Source organism: Lagopus leucura, unplaced genomic scaffold (genome assembly GCF_019238085.1).
Source record: "Lagopus leucura isolate 7727_CA_CO unplaced genomic scaffold, USGS_WTPT01 Super-Scaffold_810, whole genome shotgun sequence".
NCBI lineage: Eukaryota > Metazoa > Chordata > Aves > Galliformes > Phasianidae > Lagopus > Lagopus leucura.
Genome location: NW_024962261.1, coordinates 12,276,648 through 12,298,012, shown reverse-complemented (window position 1 = coordinate 12,298,012; position 21,365 = coordinate 12,276,648). Strand labels below are relative to the sequence as shown.

Below are 21,365 nucleotides of genomic sequence, written 5' to 3'. Positions count from 1 at the left end.
CTGTTTAGCACTGACTTTTATTGTTTTCATTTTAATGTTTGCAAATCCTTTTTGCCAAAAGCTGTTTTCTTCAAGGACCAAACCTCATCCTCCTCCTTTATTACAGCCAGACTACAGAAGGTCAGTGGTCAGTGCTGCTTTCTAAAGGGAAATTAGGATGCCTCAGCCTGTCTAAAGTAGTATCATTACACGTGGCTACCTTGCAAACAAATTTAAGTGCCTTACTACAAAAAAAAATCACTCAAAATGCATTTTACTTATTACATTGATCTGTAGATAAATGAAATAACCTAAAGGGGAAAAAAAAAATAGTTCTACTTTCACCCCCTCCCTGCTTCCTTCCCAAAGCTTTGGCTTTTCCTCTAAAAATCTAGTCTTTGCTCCCTCAAGTTTGCCTTTATGGATCATCAGTTCATCTTTCCAGGCCTTGGCACTAGGGATGGTGCTCCTTTCAGTGCCACCAAACCAGAGCGTGACACCCATCTGCTGCTGAACAACCCTCCTCAAATGAGGTCTGCAAACAGCCTTTCCAACATGTGGAGCCACACATGGGCCACACTGCTGCAACAATGAAATGGCACACTTAAGCTCTCCTGTCCTTCTGTACTGTTGGCAAGGATGCAGTAGAGCCCTTCCTCCACTCTGACAGCTGTACATTTGTTGCCAGAGTGATAACGTTCCTGGCTAGCAGCACAAGAGGAGCCAGTTCTGCAGGGAAGCACAGTAACAAGTACTTCCTAATGCAATGTTTTGGGTTTTCTTGGTCCAGGCAAGGTGGACAAGCAGCATGGAGGGAGATAACAGGATTTGCACAAGAAGTAATTACTGTCAAGGGAGGACCAGAGATTTGTGTAGGGACAGAGACCATGGCAGGTAACTACTATCCCCAGACTAGTGCCAGAGGTTATGTTACAGCAAAAATGAACAAGAAAGAATACCACCAAGCTGACACAACGCATTGCAAAAACATGTAAGACAGTGGGCATTTCACATTGCTTTTAGAAAAATATTTTTATGCTGAAGAATAAACCATAATTCCTGCAACACACAAAGAGTAAAAAAGATTCATTTTAAATTGTAATGGATAATTGAACCAAAACTGATACCACTTGGTAAATTTACAGAAGTGGTTTCTATCCTCCCCAGGAGAGCCAAACCCACCCTTGGGTGCATTACTGGTGTTCAGCAAAGCCAGCACTCCTCCACCCATGAACCAAGCCCCCAGAGATCATGTCCCTAAGATCAATAATGTCAATTTTGAATTACTTTGACGAGAATGCTGAATAGCACTTCAGCATTTATGTAGGTGTTTTGATTTAATTGATATCAGAGCAAGGATATTTCCCTTAAGTCATTTGGAAACCATCTGAGTGGCAGTAATGAACATAAAATAACATAGCATTTGACAAAAGAAAAATGAAATCCTTAAGTCTAGAAATAGACATATTAATAAACATAATTAGATATTTTTAGGCAAGGAAGTCATAATTTCTCAAAAGTCATTTAAATTGTTATAGGACAGAGTATTTCTAAAGAAATAATTTCACTCTGCAAGGCAGATGAAGCATTTATTCCAGTTGTAAGAAGTTGGTCTACTTATCAGCTAGATCAACTGCTAGATTTCCAACATACTACTCATTTTCCCAAATCAGATGACCTGTTTTGTAAGCTGAGAGGAAGAAAAGCACCACTGTGCCAACCCCTCTGCAGATAAAGAGTTGAAGCCCAGTCATGCTGAAGGCACATAGACTAGACATAGCAAGAAACTAGGCAAGCTGTCAGCTTTGGATACGTTGCAGTTGCCACAGATTACATCTCTATCTAAGAGGAACGAGTGCAATACAAGAGATGGCAAAGAAAGAAAAAAACACAAAAGTGAAACCACACAAGGAAAACATGCCTATTTAGAACTCAGTGCTAATGTGGACTGTACACTGGACTAACAGCAGCAGCTTGTTTTACTTGTAGCTGTTTGTTAAAATTTATCCCCACTCTGCATTACAGTGAAAAGTCATTGGCAACACTGTAATTCCTCAGAGTTATTGTATCTAGAGCAACACAGCTCCTACATCGACTGAGAACACATAAGCCAAGATGTTTAATTACAAAGTATTTCTTAAAAGCTAATCTCTATCATCTAAATGACCTACATCTTGTCTTTCCTCATCACCCTCAAGCTTCTTCAGATGGTACCACATCACGGTCCAGATATTTTAGAAGTCAATGTTCTCAGTGGAAAATTCTCTCCATTAGGGGCTGATTTGTGGTCATTTTAATACTTGCTTAACAAGCAACTTACTTATATAGTAACTTATAACAATAACTTACTTAACAAGCCAGAAATGACAGAGTTCTTAGCTGGACACCAACTGTACTGGTACTGTTTCAGTGATCATCACACCGAAGATGTTTAGAGGCTAATAACACAGCACACACAGATGTTTTGTTATCGTTCTGAATGTGGACCATCTTACTGCATCTCTGTTTTTTCTATGGTACTTTCTGAGACTGTCAACACATACCCAGTGCTTTTCAGATGCTCTCAGGGTAACTTGGTCCTAAAACAAATGGAAAGCTAAGCTCGACAGTTTTTATTTATTTATTTACTGGGTAAAGTAGCCACAGTGACACTCTGGCACCATACTTAGGTCCTTTTTAGAACATATGCATGAAACAGAAGTTCCTACTTTGCCTCTTCTAACCTAAGGCTCTTATCTCAAACTTCAGCTTCTCAACATCTTAATCCAACATGGCACCAGACCAACTCAAGTCAGCATACTACTTTCATTTCTCCACTTGAGCCCTACCCATGGAGGAAGATGAGTAGAACATGTAACTAGAGCTGAAATACTTAAAAGCCCAGATTCTTTTAAAGGCAATTCAGCATTGTATCCTAGAGTTATGCAGCTGCCTGGTTCCACAGACACCAAGAACATATACCCCAGGATGGAAAAGTCTCTCATGGCAGCCCAGCAGCCTGGCCTGCAACTCCAAGAGTTCTGGAAACACCTAAAACATGGTGGTGCAATACAAAGAAAATGGAGTCTCATCATCTACCTTAATGAACTTAAACTATTCTCCCTGTGTTAGACAATTAGGACCGAGAAATGTCCTGGAATAAGTTCTTTGGTTTGCACTGACCTAATTATGGATAGACTTGAGAAGTACCATAGGAGATTTTTGCTTCTGCAGCAAGTAATGAAGCCCTATCAGATATTTCCACCTCATGGAGCATGGGAACAGGATTCACTGATGAGTTTTATAATCAAGAAAATCCAGCATTCTCTCTTGTGTTCAGTACCAACCTGGACTTCCACAGCACTCTGTGGAATCTACTGACCTAGTAGATTTTTGAGCACAGCTGTTAGGACATCTGTGCATCACACAGTGATATTACAGGGGTTCAAATGCACAACAATGAAAAAAAAAAAAGATATTTAGAGATGAGAAACAAAGCCTCCTCCAGCCTGGTAGTAACCGAAATCTCACATGCTGCTCCTATAAAATGCTACTTGAAAATGTGGGATAAATAAGGACATAAACTTCTGCAGAGAAAGAGCATAGAAGGTAGATCAAGTGTGCTAGTAATTTTTTTCTTTTGCAGTATATAACTTTCAGACCTTCATGCCAATATTTAGGTTAATTATTAATAATCCCATAACTTATTTTGAACTAAGCAAAACCATAACTTTTTCCAGGTTTTGTAAAAAAGAACAAAATGCACTCTGAAGGATGGCTTTATGGTCATACAAAGGAACAGAGGAAAAATGCAGGCAAGTGCCAAAAGGGGATGATGATGCAATTCTCCTGACTGCCTCCCTGCTTGCAAGCACTCACTGATGAAAAGCTCAACATGAGCCAGCAGAATGTGCTTGCAGCCTCGAAAGGCAATCATATCACGGGCTGCATCAAAAGCAGCATGGACACCAAACAAAGCGAGTTGATTGTTCACCTCTACTCCACTCTCCCAAGGCTCTGCCTGCAGTGCTAAGTTTGCCTCTAGGGATCCCACCACAAGAAAGATGTGGAGCTGTCAGACTGAGTCCAGAGAAGGCCACAGGGATTAACATAGGGCTGAAGCACCTGTCCTACAAAGTGAAGTTGTTAAGTGGAGAAGTGAAAGTACCGAAGAGACCTTGAGGCAGCCTTCCAATAGGTATCTAAAGGGAACCTGCAAGAAAGCTGTAAAGGAACTCTTCGCCATGGAGTGTAGTGATAGGACAAGAATAATGGCTTTAAACTGAAAGAAGTTAGATTTAGACTGGGTAACATAGAGATGCTGTAGATGTCCCATCCCTGGAGGAATTCAAGGACAGGTTGGATGGGGATCCTGGGCAACTTGATCTTGTGAAAGGTGTCCCTGCCCAGAGGGTTGGAATTGAATGAACTTTAAGGTCTCTTTTAACCCAAATCATTCTGTGATTTGACAATTTGGGCAGGCTTTGTAAGCCAAACAAAAGAAATGTGACCTTTTCAGCAGGACCACACCCCTGACACTGATTCTGATTCTCAGCCCACCAGGTCTAGCCCACTGGACCAGGACTGTAGTTTCAAATACTCTGGACAAGAATACTACCTTTCACCATCTTTAAGACTTCATCTATCCTTCTCTCATCTCTTCCTTGCTTTCTCCGCAGAAGCACTGCATGCATATATAGAAAACTGGATCTGTTAACTGATCTGAATTAAAACTAACATCATCTTAAAGTTCAAATATTAAACCTAAAATCCTAAGAATAACTACAACCTGCACTTAATTTTATGTTCAGCTTCAGTTCTCCAGTTTGCACTTGTTGATTATTTAAGAAGGCCACAGGAGGCCTCCTCCTTTAGAAGGCCACATTTCCCTATTTTTTTTTCCCTTAAATTCTTCATCAACAGGCTTGAAATATCTCATTTTATTAGAGTTTCAAAAAAGCTTCAGAAATCATCAGTAGTCTCCATGGCCTAAGAAATAACATGCCTATTCCCCAAAACTACACTTTTGCTCCACACCTTAAAAGCAATCACTTCAAGTGAGATTTACAATCCTACACATACACTGCTTAGCTGCTAACTTACAAATTTATAATTTTTCCTTTCAGATTTAGGCTTGAAGTTGATAAAAGCAGGAAAAAAAATTACACAGAAACATGGCTCTTCTCCATATTTTGAATAAATATATAATGCTCTTAAATAAATACATAATGAAACACATGGCATTGAATGCATCATGAAAATGTCCATATGACTTCTCTCTTTTAAGAGATTGTACATAATTTCTGGGTATCTTTTCCTATGTAACATTAGTACAAAAAACTTACCCCTTGGCGTCCTTGAAACTGAATTGAAGGTTGAGAAGGAACAAGATCCTGCAAGAGAAAGAAAACAAGCAGAATGTAAGCAAAACTGCAAATCTCCATACACTGGTAAAAGTTATTTTGCTACACAAATTAAACACGCGTGGTAGATTCATTTACAACAACCAGCCTACTTCCCAGAGGCCATATTACGATACAGAGCGGCTGTGCAAGTAAGGCTAGGGCTCCTGCAAGCAGTACCCTATGCAGAGCTGAGGAGTTCAAGACCTGATGTTTTATTAGGATACATAGGCACTACAGGGAGAGAATGGGCAAGGAAATTAATGGTTGGTATTGCTGGCACTGAAAGGAAGAACAACTCCCCTACATGTGACTGAAAAGGGCCCCAAGAGCCCTGCTTTTTCCCTCTCCCAGACTCTGCCTTCACAGGCCCGCCACTCAAGGTTTTGGAAAGTGCTCATTTTCTGAAGAGCCTACTTGGCAACATTTTCACATGCATTTGAGTGTCTGGCTTTCCTACTCTGCAGTTCAGCTAATCAGTTAGAGTAAGTTCTACCAATGAAAAGATTCATTGTAACCAAACAAACATCAAAAAAATAGGGCTCCCCCAAACAGTCTTCACTTCTGCAGCAATGAATCTACTAAGAGAAATATGTAAGAGCGCCAGAAACAACAAGAGCCACCTCTAACTCGTCTCTATAATTTCACAGCAGTGAGCGCAGCCTGTTCCTGAATCACAGTGACGGAAGCATGCTGCACCAATTCTGTGCTCACATTACAGCTCATGAAGACTTACAGATGTTTTTAGGGCAGGGGACCAAGAAGCTTGCTAGTTGAAAACAACTGCTCTTTGTCACAGGCTGGCTTCTGGTCAGATCTACTCCCTGACATAGCTCAATGCACAACACCGAAACACCACTGTCAGCAGGAGCACACTGATAAGAATATCCTATTTAGCAGCAATACTGTGCTCAGCTTTACTGAGCCCTGAAATTACGCTGCAGAACAGAATAACATATGGGCTCTGTGCTGACTCGTATAACTTACTAGGATTTTACAAAGCGTTAGTCAGCCTCCTGCCAACACTTACACTGAGAAATGTACCAAAGGATAAAATTCTTATTCATACAGATTTTACTCCAGAAAAGCAAGTTTTTATAGACTGTAAATTGAGGTGCCATTCAGGAGCACAAAGCTGCAGATGACATAGCATAGAATGACTGGAAAGGTGAGGTAGGTGCAATTCCTGCTCACTGCTGCCTCCAGCCACAGCTTGCTCCTCTATGCCTTGCACTTGTCTGGGTTTTCAAAGTAAAACTTGTGACACTGATACAGCAGCAAACTCCTGACTTTGGGGTTGGTGATGAAGTAGATCTGCCCATGAGGGTGCCTGTGGCTGCCAAAGCCAGCAGAGGTAAGTGGCAAGGTGTCAGGCAACAGGCCTGCAGGCAACCTCCAAACTTAAACCTCACATCTTTAAAAATGGCTGCACCTATTTTTCACAGAAGGCTTACACTGCACCTCCAGTTTCACAGCAGCCAACAATACAGTTTGTATTGTGGGTCAGTTTCACACAGACCCACAATACAATACAAACGTAAGCCCTTAAAAAACTCCACAGAACTTTCAACTTCAAGCTGGATAGTGGCAGAAGCCATCCAAGTTTGAAACTGTTAGAGGATTTTTATCAGCTTATCCAGTGCCTACAAGTGTTTGAAAATGCAATTTGATAAACATATGAAGCCTGACGCAACTATAAATTCTAACCTGTATCTTAGGTGTCAGTTTTCCAGAAGGAAACTTTGTTCCACACAAAGTGAGTTAGGAGAGCACTCCACCACATGCTGAGTCAGACGTCCCAATGCACCCATCATGCAGGCTAATGCTGCAGCTGTCACCATCTTACAGTCTCACAGAACCTGACATCAGCTAGTTTCTGATCCAGTCAAAGTGTGCTGGCTGAACAGCAGCCCACCCTACTTCAGTGCAAGAAAACACAAGGAATCTAAATTTAGCAGAGTATCAGTGAGCCCTCACGTCCTTCCTGGCACGTTATCTGGAGAGCCAGACTGCCTGGCAGGGAGCAGGCAAGGAGAAAGCCCTGCCTGTCTAGCCTGCTACTGCTGCCAGGCCTTCACTCTGAAATGGGCCTGGGCACGGTTGTAGGAGCAGAACAAATAGCTTTTCTACTCATCACTTGCTCCAGCCCCCACTCCCTTCAGTTCACAGTGTCTCTGTGGGGAGCACAGGTGCCTTGCCACTTTCCTGAGCCATTCACTTAACACCTCCTCACAATTACTGGTGTTGGAGGACACAGCCCCCATTAGCTCTCTTTTGAATCTGTTCATACATCCACTGTCTGTGAACTTGCCTAATCCTTTTGAGAAACCACAGATACTCTCTGCCTCCAGCCTCCTCTCCTCTACAGCCAGATCCACTCATCTACATGGGGAATAGATCTGCTTTAACTTATCTGTTTCACCAGGTGCCCTCTTGTTTCACCCCAAAACAAAGTCTCAGCTTTTCTGGTCTCTTGGGAGGTGATACACCTCCCCTCGATCACTTGAGAGTAAGGAGGGCAGCTGTCTCCATACATCCTTCCGCAGATTCCCATATCAAATTCCTACTGAGGACTCCAAATGTGGGTACACAAGAGCTTTGAACAGCAACAGTAGCAACAGAACACAACTGTATCACTCTCAACTCTAGGACTAGATGCAACTGTCAATTCCAATTCTTACCTCATGGAGTTTACCTGTTCTTATCTATGCTAGGGGAAAATCATATGCTACTATTTTTTCCACAAGCCCAGGCCAATGAGGTCTTTCTGGAGCTTCTCAGCATGAGTTTCCAATCCTGAAAAACCTGAAGCTTTGACATCTCAATAGCTTCTCCAGACAACTCCTGAACATGTGAAATGGAACTGCTCCTCCGAGTGATGCTTGGCAATCCAGATCTGAATTTGTTTCCACCCTGAAGAGTGACCACAAAGTCCAACTTGTGTCTTCAAGTCCCTCCTTTGGTGCCAATCCAACAGCAACAACTTAGATTCAGCTAAGCAGTCCTCTAAGCTCTCCTGTTCCCTTCCTGTGAAATCAGCAGTTCTGGAGATCTTGGAGTTCTGCAGCCTGGGGACAAGCCTAGCATCCCACCACAGTAATCAGATCCTGGAGAAACTGCCAGTGCTTGCAACGCGCACATCATCTCATTGAAGTAAGAGTAGTAATAATCAAATGCCAACTCAGCCAAAAACCAAGTTACAGACAGCTGCAGGCACATTTCACTTAAGCAATTTCCCTTTATTTGCATTTGAAAATTTTATTTAAGAAAGAATACATTCTCCTATACAGGACTGGTTGGAGAAAATTATATAGAGGAACAGTTACATTCAAATCTTAAATCTCTAAATTTTGGGTGAAAAAAATTCAAGAGCTACCTGGCCTGTTTGCTCCAGGTTTACAGTTTTGCTTAATTGTCTTTGGGCAGGGACTGTGTCTGCTTTCAAGACTCAAGATCTGTGTGTACACATGGTGCTTGGTAAATAACTCTAATATTTATAAGGCACCACCCTTGCATACAAGGTTAATTATCTACTGTTTTCCAGGCACACTGACTCAGAGTGAATAGAAGATACCTTAACATCAGCATATTAGAGATTGTGATGTACAATAATGTTTTATGTGTTTTAATGATTTTAAGAGCTACCAAGAAGGCGGCCAGCACACGATGCAGTTGCAAGATACTGATGCTTACCAGCAGTGTCAACTTAAGAAATTACTCCCTCCCTTCCCCAACGTTTCAGCAGCTTCTCTTTGCTGCCTTAGGGCTGAAAACTGCCTGCTGAGCCTATAGGAAGTTACTTGCTAATTTGCAGCACGACCATACCTCAGCACAACTTATGCTAAGGAATTAAAGAAGAAATAGTGTTTGGACTATAGAAAGACTATCTGCACTGATAAAATTAGTTACATTGTTACAGACACCTGTATCACCAACACTGAGGATTATTCCTTACGTACACGTTCCACCCATTCAAAAATCATAGTTAGCCAGCCAGTCTTTGTTTTAATGAAATTCGGAGAGCTAACTCTGATCTCCAAATGCTTAATATATTAAGAAAATCATGCTGTGAGTTGGCAAAGCCATTCTAATACAGATATGAAGATACAACTTTATCTTTGGCAACTGCAAATTCCCAACTTGTGGGAATTACATAATTGGCTTCTGGGCTTTTATTTATTTGTTTGTTTGTTTATTTTTAAAATATACAACCTCATCACATCATCTGGACAGTAATCAGTAAGCTGGAAAACCCACAACAGTGACAAAACTTAAGGCATGACATACTGACACACAGTAAAGACTTGTTTACTATGAAAAATCTAGAGATCCTGTGCCAATAATCCTAATAAGAACACTTCACGAAGATAAATACAGAGGTATTTGTATTTGCCATAAGTTTATTACTCTCCTTTTACAAACAGTAATATGCAAAGATTATAATCGGCACTATTTGGTAGTCCTGGGCATCAAATGTGAAAAGTCTCAGTTCTGATTTAACTGAACCTATACCTTCTGCTTCTTTCACAGGGAGAAAGACTGGCTCACAGCACACATCAACCTAAGCAGAGCCTACTGTCAGTGTATACTGCAATGCCTGCTGCAAGCAGAACTGCCTGCACTGGCAGCAGCAGTGGCACTGGGACAAGGCAAGAAGGAGGAGCTGCAGTTGCACAGAGGTAATAAATGGGTGATCTTGGCTTCAGACCCCTGGTGTGATGCCCCCAGTGTCTGAGCAAAATCAGCATCGGAGCAGGGAAAGCAACAGTGGCTCAGAAAATGGAACCATCACTCTTAGGGAAGCTGGCAAACAGATCCACTAGGATAATAAAGTTGTACTTTTGCTACATGGCCATCAATTGCTTCAGAGCTAATTGTTCCTGAAAGAGGAAGGTCTAGCTCCTTTCTCTTCCCACTCCCAGGATTCAGTTCCTCCCAGCACTTGTGGATATCTTCCTTAACCTCAGTCAGCTCACTAACCCCAAGCAAGGCACCCTGAAAACAAACAAACAAACAAACAAACAAACAACCACACAAGTTACATGGGTAGTTTTCTGCAATGAAAAGAAATGGTGCCATGAACCTTCAATCAGCTTAAGCTGCCTCCATTTTACTCCAGATATTCAGCTCAGTTACGCGATTATCTGCACAGGGTGTTAGTAAGGTGCTAGCCTTAGATCGACTCCATGGCAAGGGTGGGAATAATCTCATTTGTTAAGACAGCATTTAACTGCCCTCAGCTTTTCCTGCAGTCCTATGTCTCATCAACCACAACCTTCTGACATCTGAAACAGGATACACATCCTAGTCACCTTCATACCAGATATCTGATTTATCCAGGGCATGGTCCATCCTGTGCATTAGACAAGTTAAGAAATCTGTGGGAAGATAATGGAGCAATAGCACTGGAAGGGAAAAAAATAATAATAATAATCCATTTTTTGCATCTGAGAGTGGATTTGCTGGTTTGGCCATAGTAGTACTCATACTCAGCATGGCAATCACCCTTCTCCCTACATCAGTTTCTCTCTGATGACACGAGCCCTCATACCAACAACCTGAAACCTGAGCAGGAAGGTGGCCAAGCAAAGGATAAGAATGGCAAGAAGGGCTTCTGGATCTCTTTAGCAGCAGGCCTGGCTGAAACACGCATGGAGAGACAGCAGTATTCTTCCAACAAGGCAGTAAGGCAGAATGTCAACATGTATCCAACAGTTTGCAACAAGAATAGGGGCATAAGCACCACTTAAATAGACTCAGTCATCTCCATTTCCTCTCCATCACGTGGAGCCTGTTGTCTTCTCTTGGAGGTACAAGCACTTACTATCACAGTGTTCCTGACTCACAGCTGTCAAGCAGTGCCTCTCTGCTACTCATCTACTTCATAGGAACTGTATGGAATTCAGTTTTTGTTTTTTTTTTTCCCCACTAATAAACTTGTTCTAAATCAGACTTGTAACTTTGTGACAAAGGAAAAAACATTTGGAGTGGTATATCTCCCAGTCCTTGCTGCCACAAGAAATAGGGGTTAAAATAGGGTTTAAAGAAATAGGGGTTGTGAAGGTGCAAATATGTTCATAATGAATAACTGCATAGCTTTAATCAATTAACTCTGCGTTATTAATTGCACTGTCTTAAGAGATAAGAAATTTTAGATTTCAAGAAATCAAACCACAACAAATACAGAATGCATCATCAACTCTTAGTATGTTTAGATGGGCAATAGAGGCAAAAATGTAGAGACCTCACCCAGGCACTTCCCTTCTTTTGCACAGAACTCCCTTGCAATTTGTACCAATTTTGCAAGTGGTATCAAATGTTCCAGTACAAAATAATTATTTGCCAGGAGCAGAACAGAGTGGATGGGGCATTCCCAGAAAATACCATAGGGTCTGGAAGTGCTCTGGAGTAACTGGACTCTTTTGCACGCTCTCACTCAAGCAGCCACTCACCAGTGCAGACTGCTGTACTCCAGCGTCCCACGCCCCCTACTTTGCACACTTGCATCTAAATCCCAGCACAGCTCATGGCATATGAACACTACAGCTGTGACAAGACTAATGCTATGTCCACCCTCAAGCTGACTGATAAGAAAGCAAAAAGAAAACCCTGAGAGATTTGACACTTCTAAAAGCACGAAGTGCATTCTCATTTCTAGTAGGACACCACTGGTGATCTCTGAACGTCTCAAACTTTCAAACAGAAAGTCATTTCCTAACCCCAAATCCAAACCGTAGGTGCCGTATGTACAGAAAGCACATGTGAGCTACAGGGAATTTCAGCCCTGGCAAATGAAATACAGCAGCCTTCTGTGACTTCTATTGCTCAGAGTGAGGGAACATCAGACAAACATGCATCTCATATGCTTACTAACTCCAGAATTGCTGCAGCTGGAACATCCAAATGATGAATAAAAACTTAAATGCAAGACAGATTTGTAAAAGTCAGAATTATCCTTGGGCTTCAGAAGCTGAGATTTTAGAGGCAAAAGAAAAAAAGAAAAAGAAAAAGAAGAAAAAAAAGAAAAAAACTTGCTTAAGCAGCATGCAGAATAAAACAGAGATCTCCAGTTGCTTTCATCTGGAGAAGCACAGCTAGGACATGACTGTAAAGGTGATGTTCCCTCTGCAAAATAAGTTTTATCAGCTGCAGACACAACTGTCCACACGACTCTGCAGAAACTGCTCAGTACAGCGTTCCCTAATCTGCTTCAGAAGCAGTCAGCAGATTAGGACATGCCACCACCTGCAAGAGTGAAATTATACACTGTCACCAAGCAGTGAGAAGCTCCACAGCAATATGACTGTTTCTGTTATACCTGTTCTCATTATAACAGAAGATGCACCTGCATACTATAACTTGAGCTAATCTAATCAGGTAGCTGCCTCCAAAACACAGAGGCTGTACTTGTAGCACTCACTCTGGCCATCTGTCCTTCTATCAAATCAGCTCTCAAAGCTCTTACGTTTTTCCATCCAGAACTACTCTGGCAGAAGGAAAAAAAAAAAAAAAAAAGAAAGAAAAAAAAAGAAAAAAAAAAAAAAAGGACAAATAAATAAGGTTGTTCAGAACAGTTCCAAGGACAGCACAAGGGCCAGGGAGGCAATGCACCATGGCCATGAGAGCTGTTCTGTGCAGCCAAGTGCTCATGCTCACCAGGGGTTTCTAGTAGCACAGCCATGACCCTTTGGGATGCACTATGCAAGGCTGTGCTACACTGCTCCTGTGCATCCTCAGAGATTACACACTGCACTCTGCATTCCCCACTGCTCAGTTGGGGCAGCGGCTGCATGACATGGCTGTGGCTCTGAAGGCAATATGCAGCAACCACCAGTACCAAAGTAAAACTGCCTGCAGAACAGAAGTTGGTTAACAAATGAGTAGTGATGCTTTAAGTTCACACTGCCATAGATGATGCTCAAATACTGCAAACCATGCTGCTCAGTATTATCAGAACAAAGCTAAACATTCTCCAGCATGTGGATTCAGTCTCCCTCTCCAAAGGCATGCAGGAGACCTGCCCTCACTTACAACAACCTGCACAGATCAAAAAGCACTGTTTCAGCTCTGTGCTTCTGCAGGTGAAGGGAAGTTGGATTTAAGGATTTAAGAGGACACCGTAAAGCAAGTTAAGAAAATTTTTAGAAAAGTAATAATATAGCACAAGTACTTCAAACTTCACACACTGTGCTGGAATCTGAATTTGTGAAGCAACCTAGCATACAGAGCCTGCTTACAGGCTGCCCAAGTTCTACAAGTGATGGCTAAGTAGGTCATTTGAGGGTTATCACGATTCCGCACTTCTACATACTGCTTGAAGAATTACTTGTGATGTACAGATAAGATCTTTCTGCACAGAGAAAGGCAACAGCAAAACTGTAGGTCATCTTTCCTGCATTCACTTAATAACATCCTCCCTTTTTCAGCAACGCTGATTGCAAGCCTTCTTTATAATTTCTTTAGTAAGAACTGAAATGGGTCAGTGATGCAAGAGAGCATAAAGCTGGTGAGAAGAACTGAACTGCCAGCTGCAGGACATGTGCTCTGTCCTCCTTAAGCACTGCAGGGACATAAACCAGCTATTTTCAAGTGCATTTATTTAAAATACATACAACAGAAGCTGATAACGTCTTCTCTCTTTCCCATTCCTCTCACCTGATGCAGAGATTCCTTACATAAAAACAACAGCTCCCTCAGAATCTCTCAAATATAGTCTGAGAACTGCTTCCTGAATAGTGTCATAGGAGATTTTGGACACTGTGAAAGTGAGAAGATTGCAATTTAGTTCATTAGCTTAAAAGATGACCATTTTTAAGCATAGAAGTTCTAGAGACTGCAGTATCAAGGGCTGAAGTTTTACACTCGCCACGTTACTGTCACTGGCCACGGTTCCAGTGGCACACACTGACTCCTGCAGGTTCAACTGAGAGAAAGCAGGTCTGCAGAATGAGCTAGAGGTCCACTTAGTGAAGTTATGGAGATGGTGAAATAGCGAAATAGGAAAAAGAATTTCATTTATTTTCGTGACCTTCACTGTCACACATAGTTCTGTATTCACTTGATAATACCTTGATGACGAGGCATTTATTTTCTGATTCGGAAATTGATTCCACTTTAGAAAAAAAAAAAAAAAAAAAAAAAAAAAAAAGCCTAGGCAGGTAATTAATTGAAGTTGTTTCACAGACCAGAATTACACCGTTCTCCAGAACAGAACGCAGGTTCACTACCACCGCTGCACACCCAACCTGCCCTAAGTTCCTCACACGCACAGCTGCCTAACTCCCAACCACAGCATCTCACGCACGGCTCCTACCAGGTGCACAAGCCTCGGGGACCTCATTCCTGACGGCACGGTGAACTATTCTGCGCACCAAGTTGAACTCCTCACTGCCTGCAGCCTGGCTCCCATCAAAGCACCCTTAATCTACACCGCACCGGCTGCGGGAAAGCAGCCCTTTCCAGGCGCTCTGAGTTCATCCCCGCACGTCGATTTCAACTGCCGAACGCCGCAGCGCTGCCGGCAGCCACCACCCAGCGTCGGGAGCCGCAGCCCGGCGCGGGCATCCAGCGGGGCGGGCGGTGCGAGCAGCCGGCACCTCAGCGCTCGCTGTGAATCACGGCGTGCGGGAGGCGCGGGGGGAGAGCGGCGGAGCGAACCGAGCGGAGGCGAGATCGCCGCGCGGCTCCTGTTGGGCCCGCGCGGCGATCTGTTGGGCGATCTCCTGTTGGGACCCGGCAGCCCTCACCTTGCGGCTCTGGTAGCTCTCCAGCGCCCGCACGGCGGTCTCGGTCAGCTTGACGTGCAGTACCGAGACGTTGTCCGCCGCTTTCCCGCAGGACACGGCGTAGCGGCCCCCCTCCCGCAGCGACGCCATCTTACGCGCCCCTCTTCTTCCTCCTCCGCGGCCTGCCCCGCCGCCGCCGCCTCCGCCGCCGCCTCCGCCGCCGCCCCGCTACTGCCGTCTCCGCCGCCGCCGGCGCCTCCCGCCGCCGCCTCCGGCCGCCGCCGCCGTCGCTACAGCCATCGCGGCGCGGACGTAACGCCGCCCGCCCCGCGCCACGCCCCGCCCTCCGGCAGCGCCCATTGGCCGAGGTGCGGCGCTCGGGCGCGACACGTTAGGACGTCACGGGCGGCGCTCCACGTGCGCGCGCGTTGCGAGGCGGCGCTGGAAGGGTTAACGCCGTGCTCTGCGCTGCTCCCTCGCGGCGCTCCAAGTGTTTGATGGAATCCCCTTGCGCCTTCTCCGGCTCCACCATTTCCTAAAAAGTGGCAAACCAGCAGAACGCGGAGGAACTTGGATGTGCTCTGCAGAGAAAAAGCTGGCAGTTGGTTTGGCACTGACCAAAATTACACTCTGACAGCTAACTGCAGATTGCCATCTGAGTCGCTTAAGCGCATAGAAAGACATCTTACAGGCAGCTGAAAACAGCTTTACTTTCTTTGACCCCATTTCCAGTCTTATTTCTGCTCATCTCAATCAACAGGCACTAAGAAGCCAAACTTGTCCTGTCTTTGTGGGATTGGGTTTAAAACCAAATATGTTGTCTGTCACCTTCAATGGCGTGCATTTTCACAACAAAAATTCACAAATTCATCTTTATTCACAAGACCACATCCATTATTGGCCTGGCCTGGCCTCCTGGCTAGCACACGTGATGGCTCTCAAATTCTGTCCTCATCTCCAGTACTTCTGTTCTTTTATTCCATGCTCGTTGTCTGAATTACAGAATATCCTGAGTTGGAATGGACCCACAAGGATCACAGGATCCAAATCAGCACCAAAATCAAACCCTGTGTCTGAGGGCACTGTCCAAACACTCCTTGAACTCCAGCACTGGGGCCGTGCCCACCGCCCTGTGCATCCCATTCTGTGCCCACTGCCCTGTGGTGCAGCCCCTTTCCCTGACCCCCAGCTGCCCTCCCCTGACGCAGCTCCATGCCGTTCCCTCGGCCCTGTCGCTGGCACGCACAGCAGAGCTCAGTGCTGCCCTCCGCTCCCTGTGAGGAGCTGTAGGTTGTGATGAAGTTCCTGTTCTTTCCAAACTATACTACAATACCTTCACGTATCCACATACACCATACACATCTCACACATCGCATTTTCTTCAGGCTATTTCTTTATATACCTTTTCAGCTTTTCCTCTGAAGATTATTCCCTGGCCAAAATAAGCAAAGGAAATGTGGAATAATAACAAAGCTAATGATAACACCATCTCTTGACCATGTAATGTATGGCTCCATCCACACTGTCATTCCTCATTTAGGGGTGGCTTACTAAGTCCTATAATTTGTATAGGTTTAGGTGTGTCTCTGCATTGCCCTGTTGAAATCAAGGTTGCCTCTGTGTGATTCTTTGCAAGACTGGTTCTCTGGCATGTAAATCTTCCTTAGCATGACTGCATTATTACATAAATAATAATACCAGTAGAATACAGAGAGCAGACATCAGAGGCATCTTCAGAACAGCTCAGCACGGAGTCTTGACATTATGCACTGAGATACATCTCACTAGGCCAAAATGCATGCACCATGGGGTAATGCAAAGTCTTTATAAAGAGGAGAAGATAGAAGGAAAAATGTTTTGTTTTGTTTTGTTTTTCTGAGTGTATTGTATAGAGTTCATGCTTTTAGTAAATCAAAGAATCCATGCAAGTTCTCTTTTCCTTAGCACACAGTTACACAATATGAAATGGCATTTCTGATCAGTCAGTTAGCATAGAACATGGTCCCAGCTCCTGTTATTATCAGGATCAAAGTGGGTACAGTATGAGTGGGTACAATATGATACTTAGGAAAATAATGAAAAACACACCAGACTGATAACTGAACCAAAGCTTGCTTCTTTGTTTTGCAAAGTGAGATTGCTCACCCTTGTTCCTGAAAACAGTCCCTAGAAGAAAACATTATGCATGTCTCAGTTAAGCCAACAGCCTCACGTTCTCTGTGCTGTAGGTTTTTGGATTTTAGGACTCACCTATATTTGGAAGAACCCATGGTCCTGCCAATGCATCATGAAGTTACATCTGTGTAATTAGATGTATGATTGCATGCTGAGCTGCTTAAGCTGGCACAGCTTTATAAGTTGACACTTTCAGGCTAATAACAGGTTTCCTTTTGCAGCAAATTGTTGCATGTTTTTTTAATTCACTTTGAAAAAGTGAATTAAGAAGCATGGCCCAAACTGCTCCAGTGGCAGATGATAATTGAAATAATTTCTTACACTGGCACAAGTAGTTAGGAAAGGAAGCATTTTTTTTTCTCTCATTTAAAGTTCCAATTCCATGTTCAGATGAGCTTTTAGATTTGTGCAGTTTCTATATTTTCTGGTAACTATTTTTTTTTCAACTATGAATGAATGAATCAAGATAAGAAATCTAATTTAATGTTCAGACGTATAGCTATTGTTTTTGTTTTTGTTTTGCTGATAGTTGCCTTGTGTATCTAGAGGCCATTACCTGCAGGTAAGGTTTCATATGTTTTATTGCCGGTTGAATTGGAAAAGGAGCATGCATGAAAGAAAGAAGGTAATTATGCTGATAATTTTTTGTATTGTTCCCTTTTCTGTGGCCTGTTTTGTCCTAGAAGCACTGCTGGAGAAAGAACTGTAAAATAAGAAGCTTTGTAGCTGGGCAACAGAGTAATTCATCCATTGCCTATTGAGGTGTGGCAGGCTAGCATCTATGCCAAAATATGTGGGGGGATATGGAAAAAAAACAGATGTGATTCAGAGGTGTGCAATTATACTCAGAGAAAGTATAACAACCCAAGAGAAATGACAGATAAAAGCAGTCTATTCTCATTCATTCTAGTGCTTTTCCTGTGTTTTGTTCAGTATTGAAATGAGCCAAAGCAGTTTTCATTTTTTCAGAGCTGCAGAATGTTTATACACACATGTGCCCAAATAAAGAGCAAGCATTAGCAGCAGCACTAGGGTATACAGGGTTTCAGTTTCTGTGCTGCTGCTGCACTTGTTTTACTTGACAGGTGGTAGGGATCCGGCTGGAGGTACAGAGATGCTGTTGCCAAAAGTGTGTATGGCATAGCCTCCTGTTAAGGAAGAGGAAGGAGGTGGTAACACGCAGGCAGAACATCTGTGTGCACTTCCAGCAGGGCTTGCTGGCAGTTCTCACCTAGCTTTGGGCTTTCAGGGAGTTTCTTTCTTCCATTTGGTTGTGACAGCCGCTGCAGCCACAGCTCAAATGGTGCATCTTACTGCTGGGCATGGTTGTAACCACAGCTTCCAAAGGAAGGAAGAACAAACACCATCCCAGTTCTGAAGATGCTGCCTTCTTTATGCTCCCCATGTCACCAGCTACATTGCCATTACACTTGTTTTTTCCCTCCTCTTATAGTACTTTTCATAGTTTGTTATTCATGGCTATGTGATGACATCAAATTCAAAACCCACTGAAGCATGCAGCCTACTTGGGTAAAACAGGATTCCTGAAGTTCTTTTGGCTAGCACTTACTCTAATGAGTATGCTTATAAAATTAAAGCAGCCAATGTTTGGAGAAACAGCCAATTAATGTTGGAAAAGCAGCCACTTGTATTATTTGTTCCTTCTTGAATGTGCCCTGAGCTCTTTGTAGCTGGTGAAGCACTGAAGGCTGCAGTGGTAACTCATGCTGCTGGAGGAGTGGTGAGTGATGTGGCCATACTCTGTGGTCTGCGAAGAAAAGCCTCCATTTCCTCAGTGTGCAGCTTAAAAATATACTTCCAGCAACTGTGGGAACAAAATCCTTCAATGTCCATATGAAGTGATTACTTAGTTTTTGGTAGTCTTCAATAGGAAGGTAGTTATAAAATAAGAATCTCAACATATTTCTTTAAAATTCAGTATCTTAATTGAATTGATTTGCAACACTGATTTTCTAATCTCTTCCTAACCATTGTTCTAGTTCTTGCATTCCACTTATAAAAATATTGTCTGCCAAACAATCTCTGCCAAATTACATGCCTCCTGTCCCTTGTCAGCGCCACAGCCGGTGCTATGTGGCCTCTATATACGCGGTTCTTGTTCTTCACATAGCTTCCTGATAAGTTTGTGTAGTGCTAAGATTGAACTAGCCTCATTTGAGCTTCTGTTTTCCAAAAACTGTTGAAAATATACCAGAACTGAAAACTGTTTAGTAGTAACTTTAATCTGTGTCTCTCTCTCCTGAAATTCTGCAGAAATGTGAAATGGAGGTGCATCTGCAAAATGTATGCTGCCACTTTTCTTGACTCCTGTGATATCCCCTGCCACTACATATACAATTTACTCTGCTTAAAGGGAAAAAAATAAAAAATAAACAACAACAACAACTAAACAGAATTGCGCAAAGAGCTAGTTGGGTAAATTCTGTCATATATGCCAGAAATGTTATGTGAGATGTAGAATACACCTACTGCATGCAGCACCTCATTTTAGTGGAAGTCCCACAGCTGTGATATTTTTTAAATTCTGCTGAATAACGTGGAGTTGCTAAGGTAACCAAGATTTGGATGAAGAGGTTGGAAAATGAATCAGTATACACTTCCGTAATCAATTATATACCAACATAATCATGTCAAGATTATTTGACATCTTTAATGTAAATCTTGTAATTTTGATTAGAAGTAGCTTCAGATTTGTGCACTTGGTGAAATTGTGTTTTGTTACCAATTTTCTGCTATATAATAGGAAGGGGAGATTTTTTTTTATACTTTTGACTCAGGAGGACATTATGATTTGACTGAATGTTTGAAAAGCTGAATAGAATGAAAGGTCTGTAAGATTTTGCTGTTGTTGCTGCTGCTCTAAGAGCCTTGTGTATTTTAGGCTGTGATCTCAAGAGGCTGGTTCTGGTGATGGTCTGGTCTTTATGAAGGAGTTCGCAGGACAAAGTATAAACTAAAATCACGTATGTCTGAAGTAGAAACATTATTAAATACTTGTTATTTGCCCTAGGAATTGAGTTTCATTCACCTGAGTGGCAGCAAGCAAGCCAGCCCAATGGGAGCCCCAGGCTGGCGGCCAGAGTGGCATAAATGCTGGCTTGGCCAAGGAAAGCGAGGGACATGTTCCTATGACTACACTACTGCTTAATCAGGCCAAAGCTGCACTGTCAGCTCGCCTTGTAGCCTTTTCACACTCTCCAATCTTCTTCTCAGTGTCTCTGGATCCTGCCTAGCATTTCCAGACTTAAAAATAGACTGAAAATTAAATCAGAAGCAGTCTTGTTATTTCATGAAAAGCAGCAGAGCGGACAGACCTAAACTGGTTTCCATTCATTTTGCAAATATGAGTAATAATCTGTAATATTCTTGGTTTCTCTCATGAATGAACTCTTTGTGATGAATCTTTCTGTAAATAGCCAAGGACAAGCCAAATGTTATTAGAAGAAAATATACACAGCTTTTTCTTTTTTTCCCTGGTTTTGGTTTTAGAGATGAGAAGATAACGTAATTGGGTGATTTTCCCAAAACTAAGAAAAAAATACTGTGACACTGAACTATAAGAACTAAATTTTTTCTTATGAGATTGCCACCTGATTTTACGTTTTTCTCTTTATTCTGAGGGTATGGAATCATTAACATCTTCCAGATTCAACGGAGTTTCTTTTATTACCACTTTTAAACATATCTCATAAGAAGTACATTTTATTTCATTTCTTGAATAAAACATAGACAAACATGAATCCAAAGTCCAAATCCAAAAAATCCAATCTGCACCACATTTGCTTTATTCTAGACAGAGCAGCCCTGATGTTCTTTCTTGTGGAAGAGTTCAGCAGTTAAACTTGCTTCTTGTTAAAATAAATTGTTAAGTCCTTATTGTAATTTTACTCCATAAATAGAAGCACAGCCTTTTTGCAATATAATACATGTCTTATGTACCTCAGTTGTGCTGTAGAATCATTAAGCCAATTAGAGACATGTTTTTCTTGACTGTAATTTCTTTGAGACTTGTAGCCTGTAATTTATGTGTAACTTTGTATGTAGTAAGACATTTGTGTTTTTTTTCCTGTCTTTCTCTGCATCG

The 21,365-nt window shown here is 42.6% G+C and overlaps 1 protein-coding gene across 3 annotated transcripts in view; it reads right to left on the bottom strand.

The window, feature by feature from the left end:
• ELL2 (elongation factor for RNA polymerase II 2) overlaps nt 1–15,235 on the bottom strand; it is a 49,926-nt gene extending 34,691 nt beyond the window's left edge. For 2 of the 3 annotated variants that reach the window (XM_042866275.1, XM_042866276.1), the window contains exons 1-2: nt 15,107–15,235; nt 5,304–5,351 (exon numbers count right to left, since the gene is read on the bottom strand). In XM_042866275.1, the coding sequence (XP_042722209.1) occupies nt 5,304–5,351; nt 15,107–15,235 (177 nt within the window). The remainder of the gene's footprint in view (nt 1–5,303; nt 5,352–15,106) is intronic. The other variant, XM_042866277.1, reaches the window with a different exon arrangement.
• Between the last annotated feature and the right edge of the window lie 6,130 nt (nt 15,236–21,365).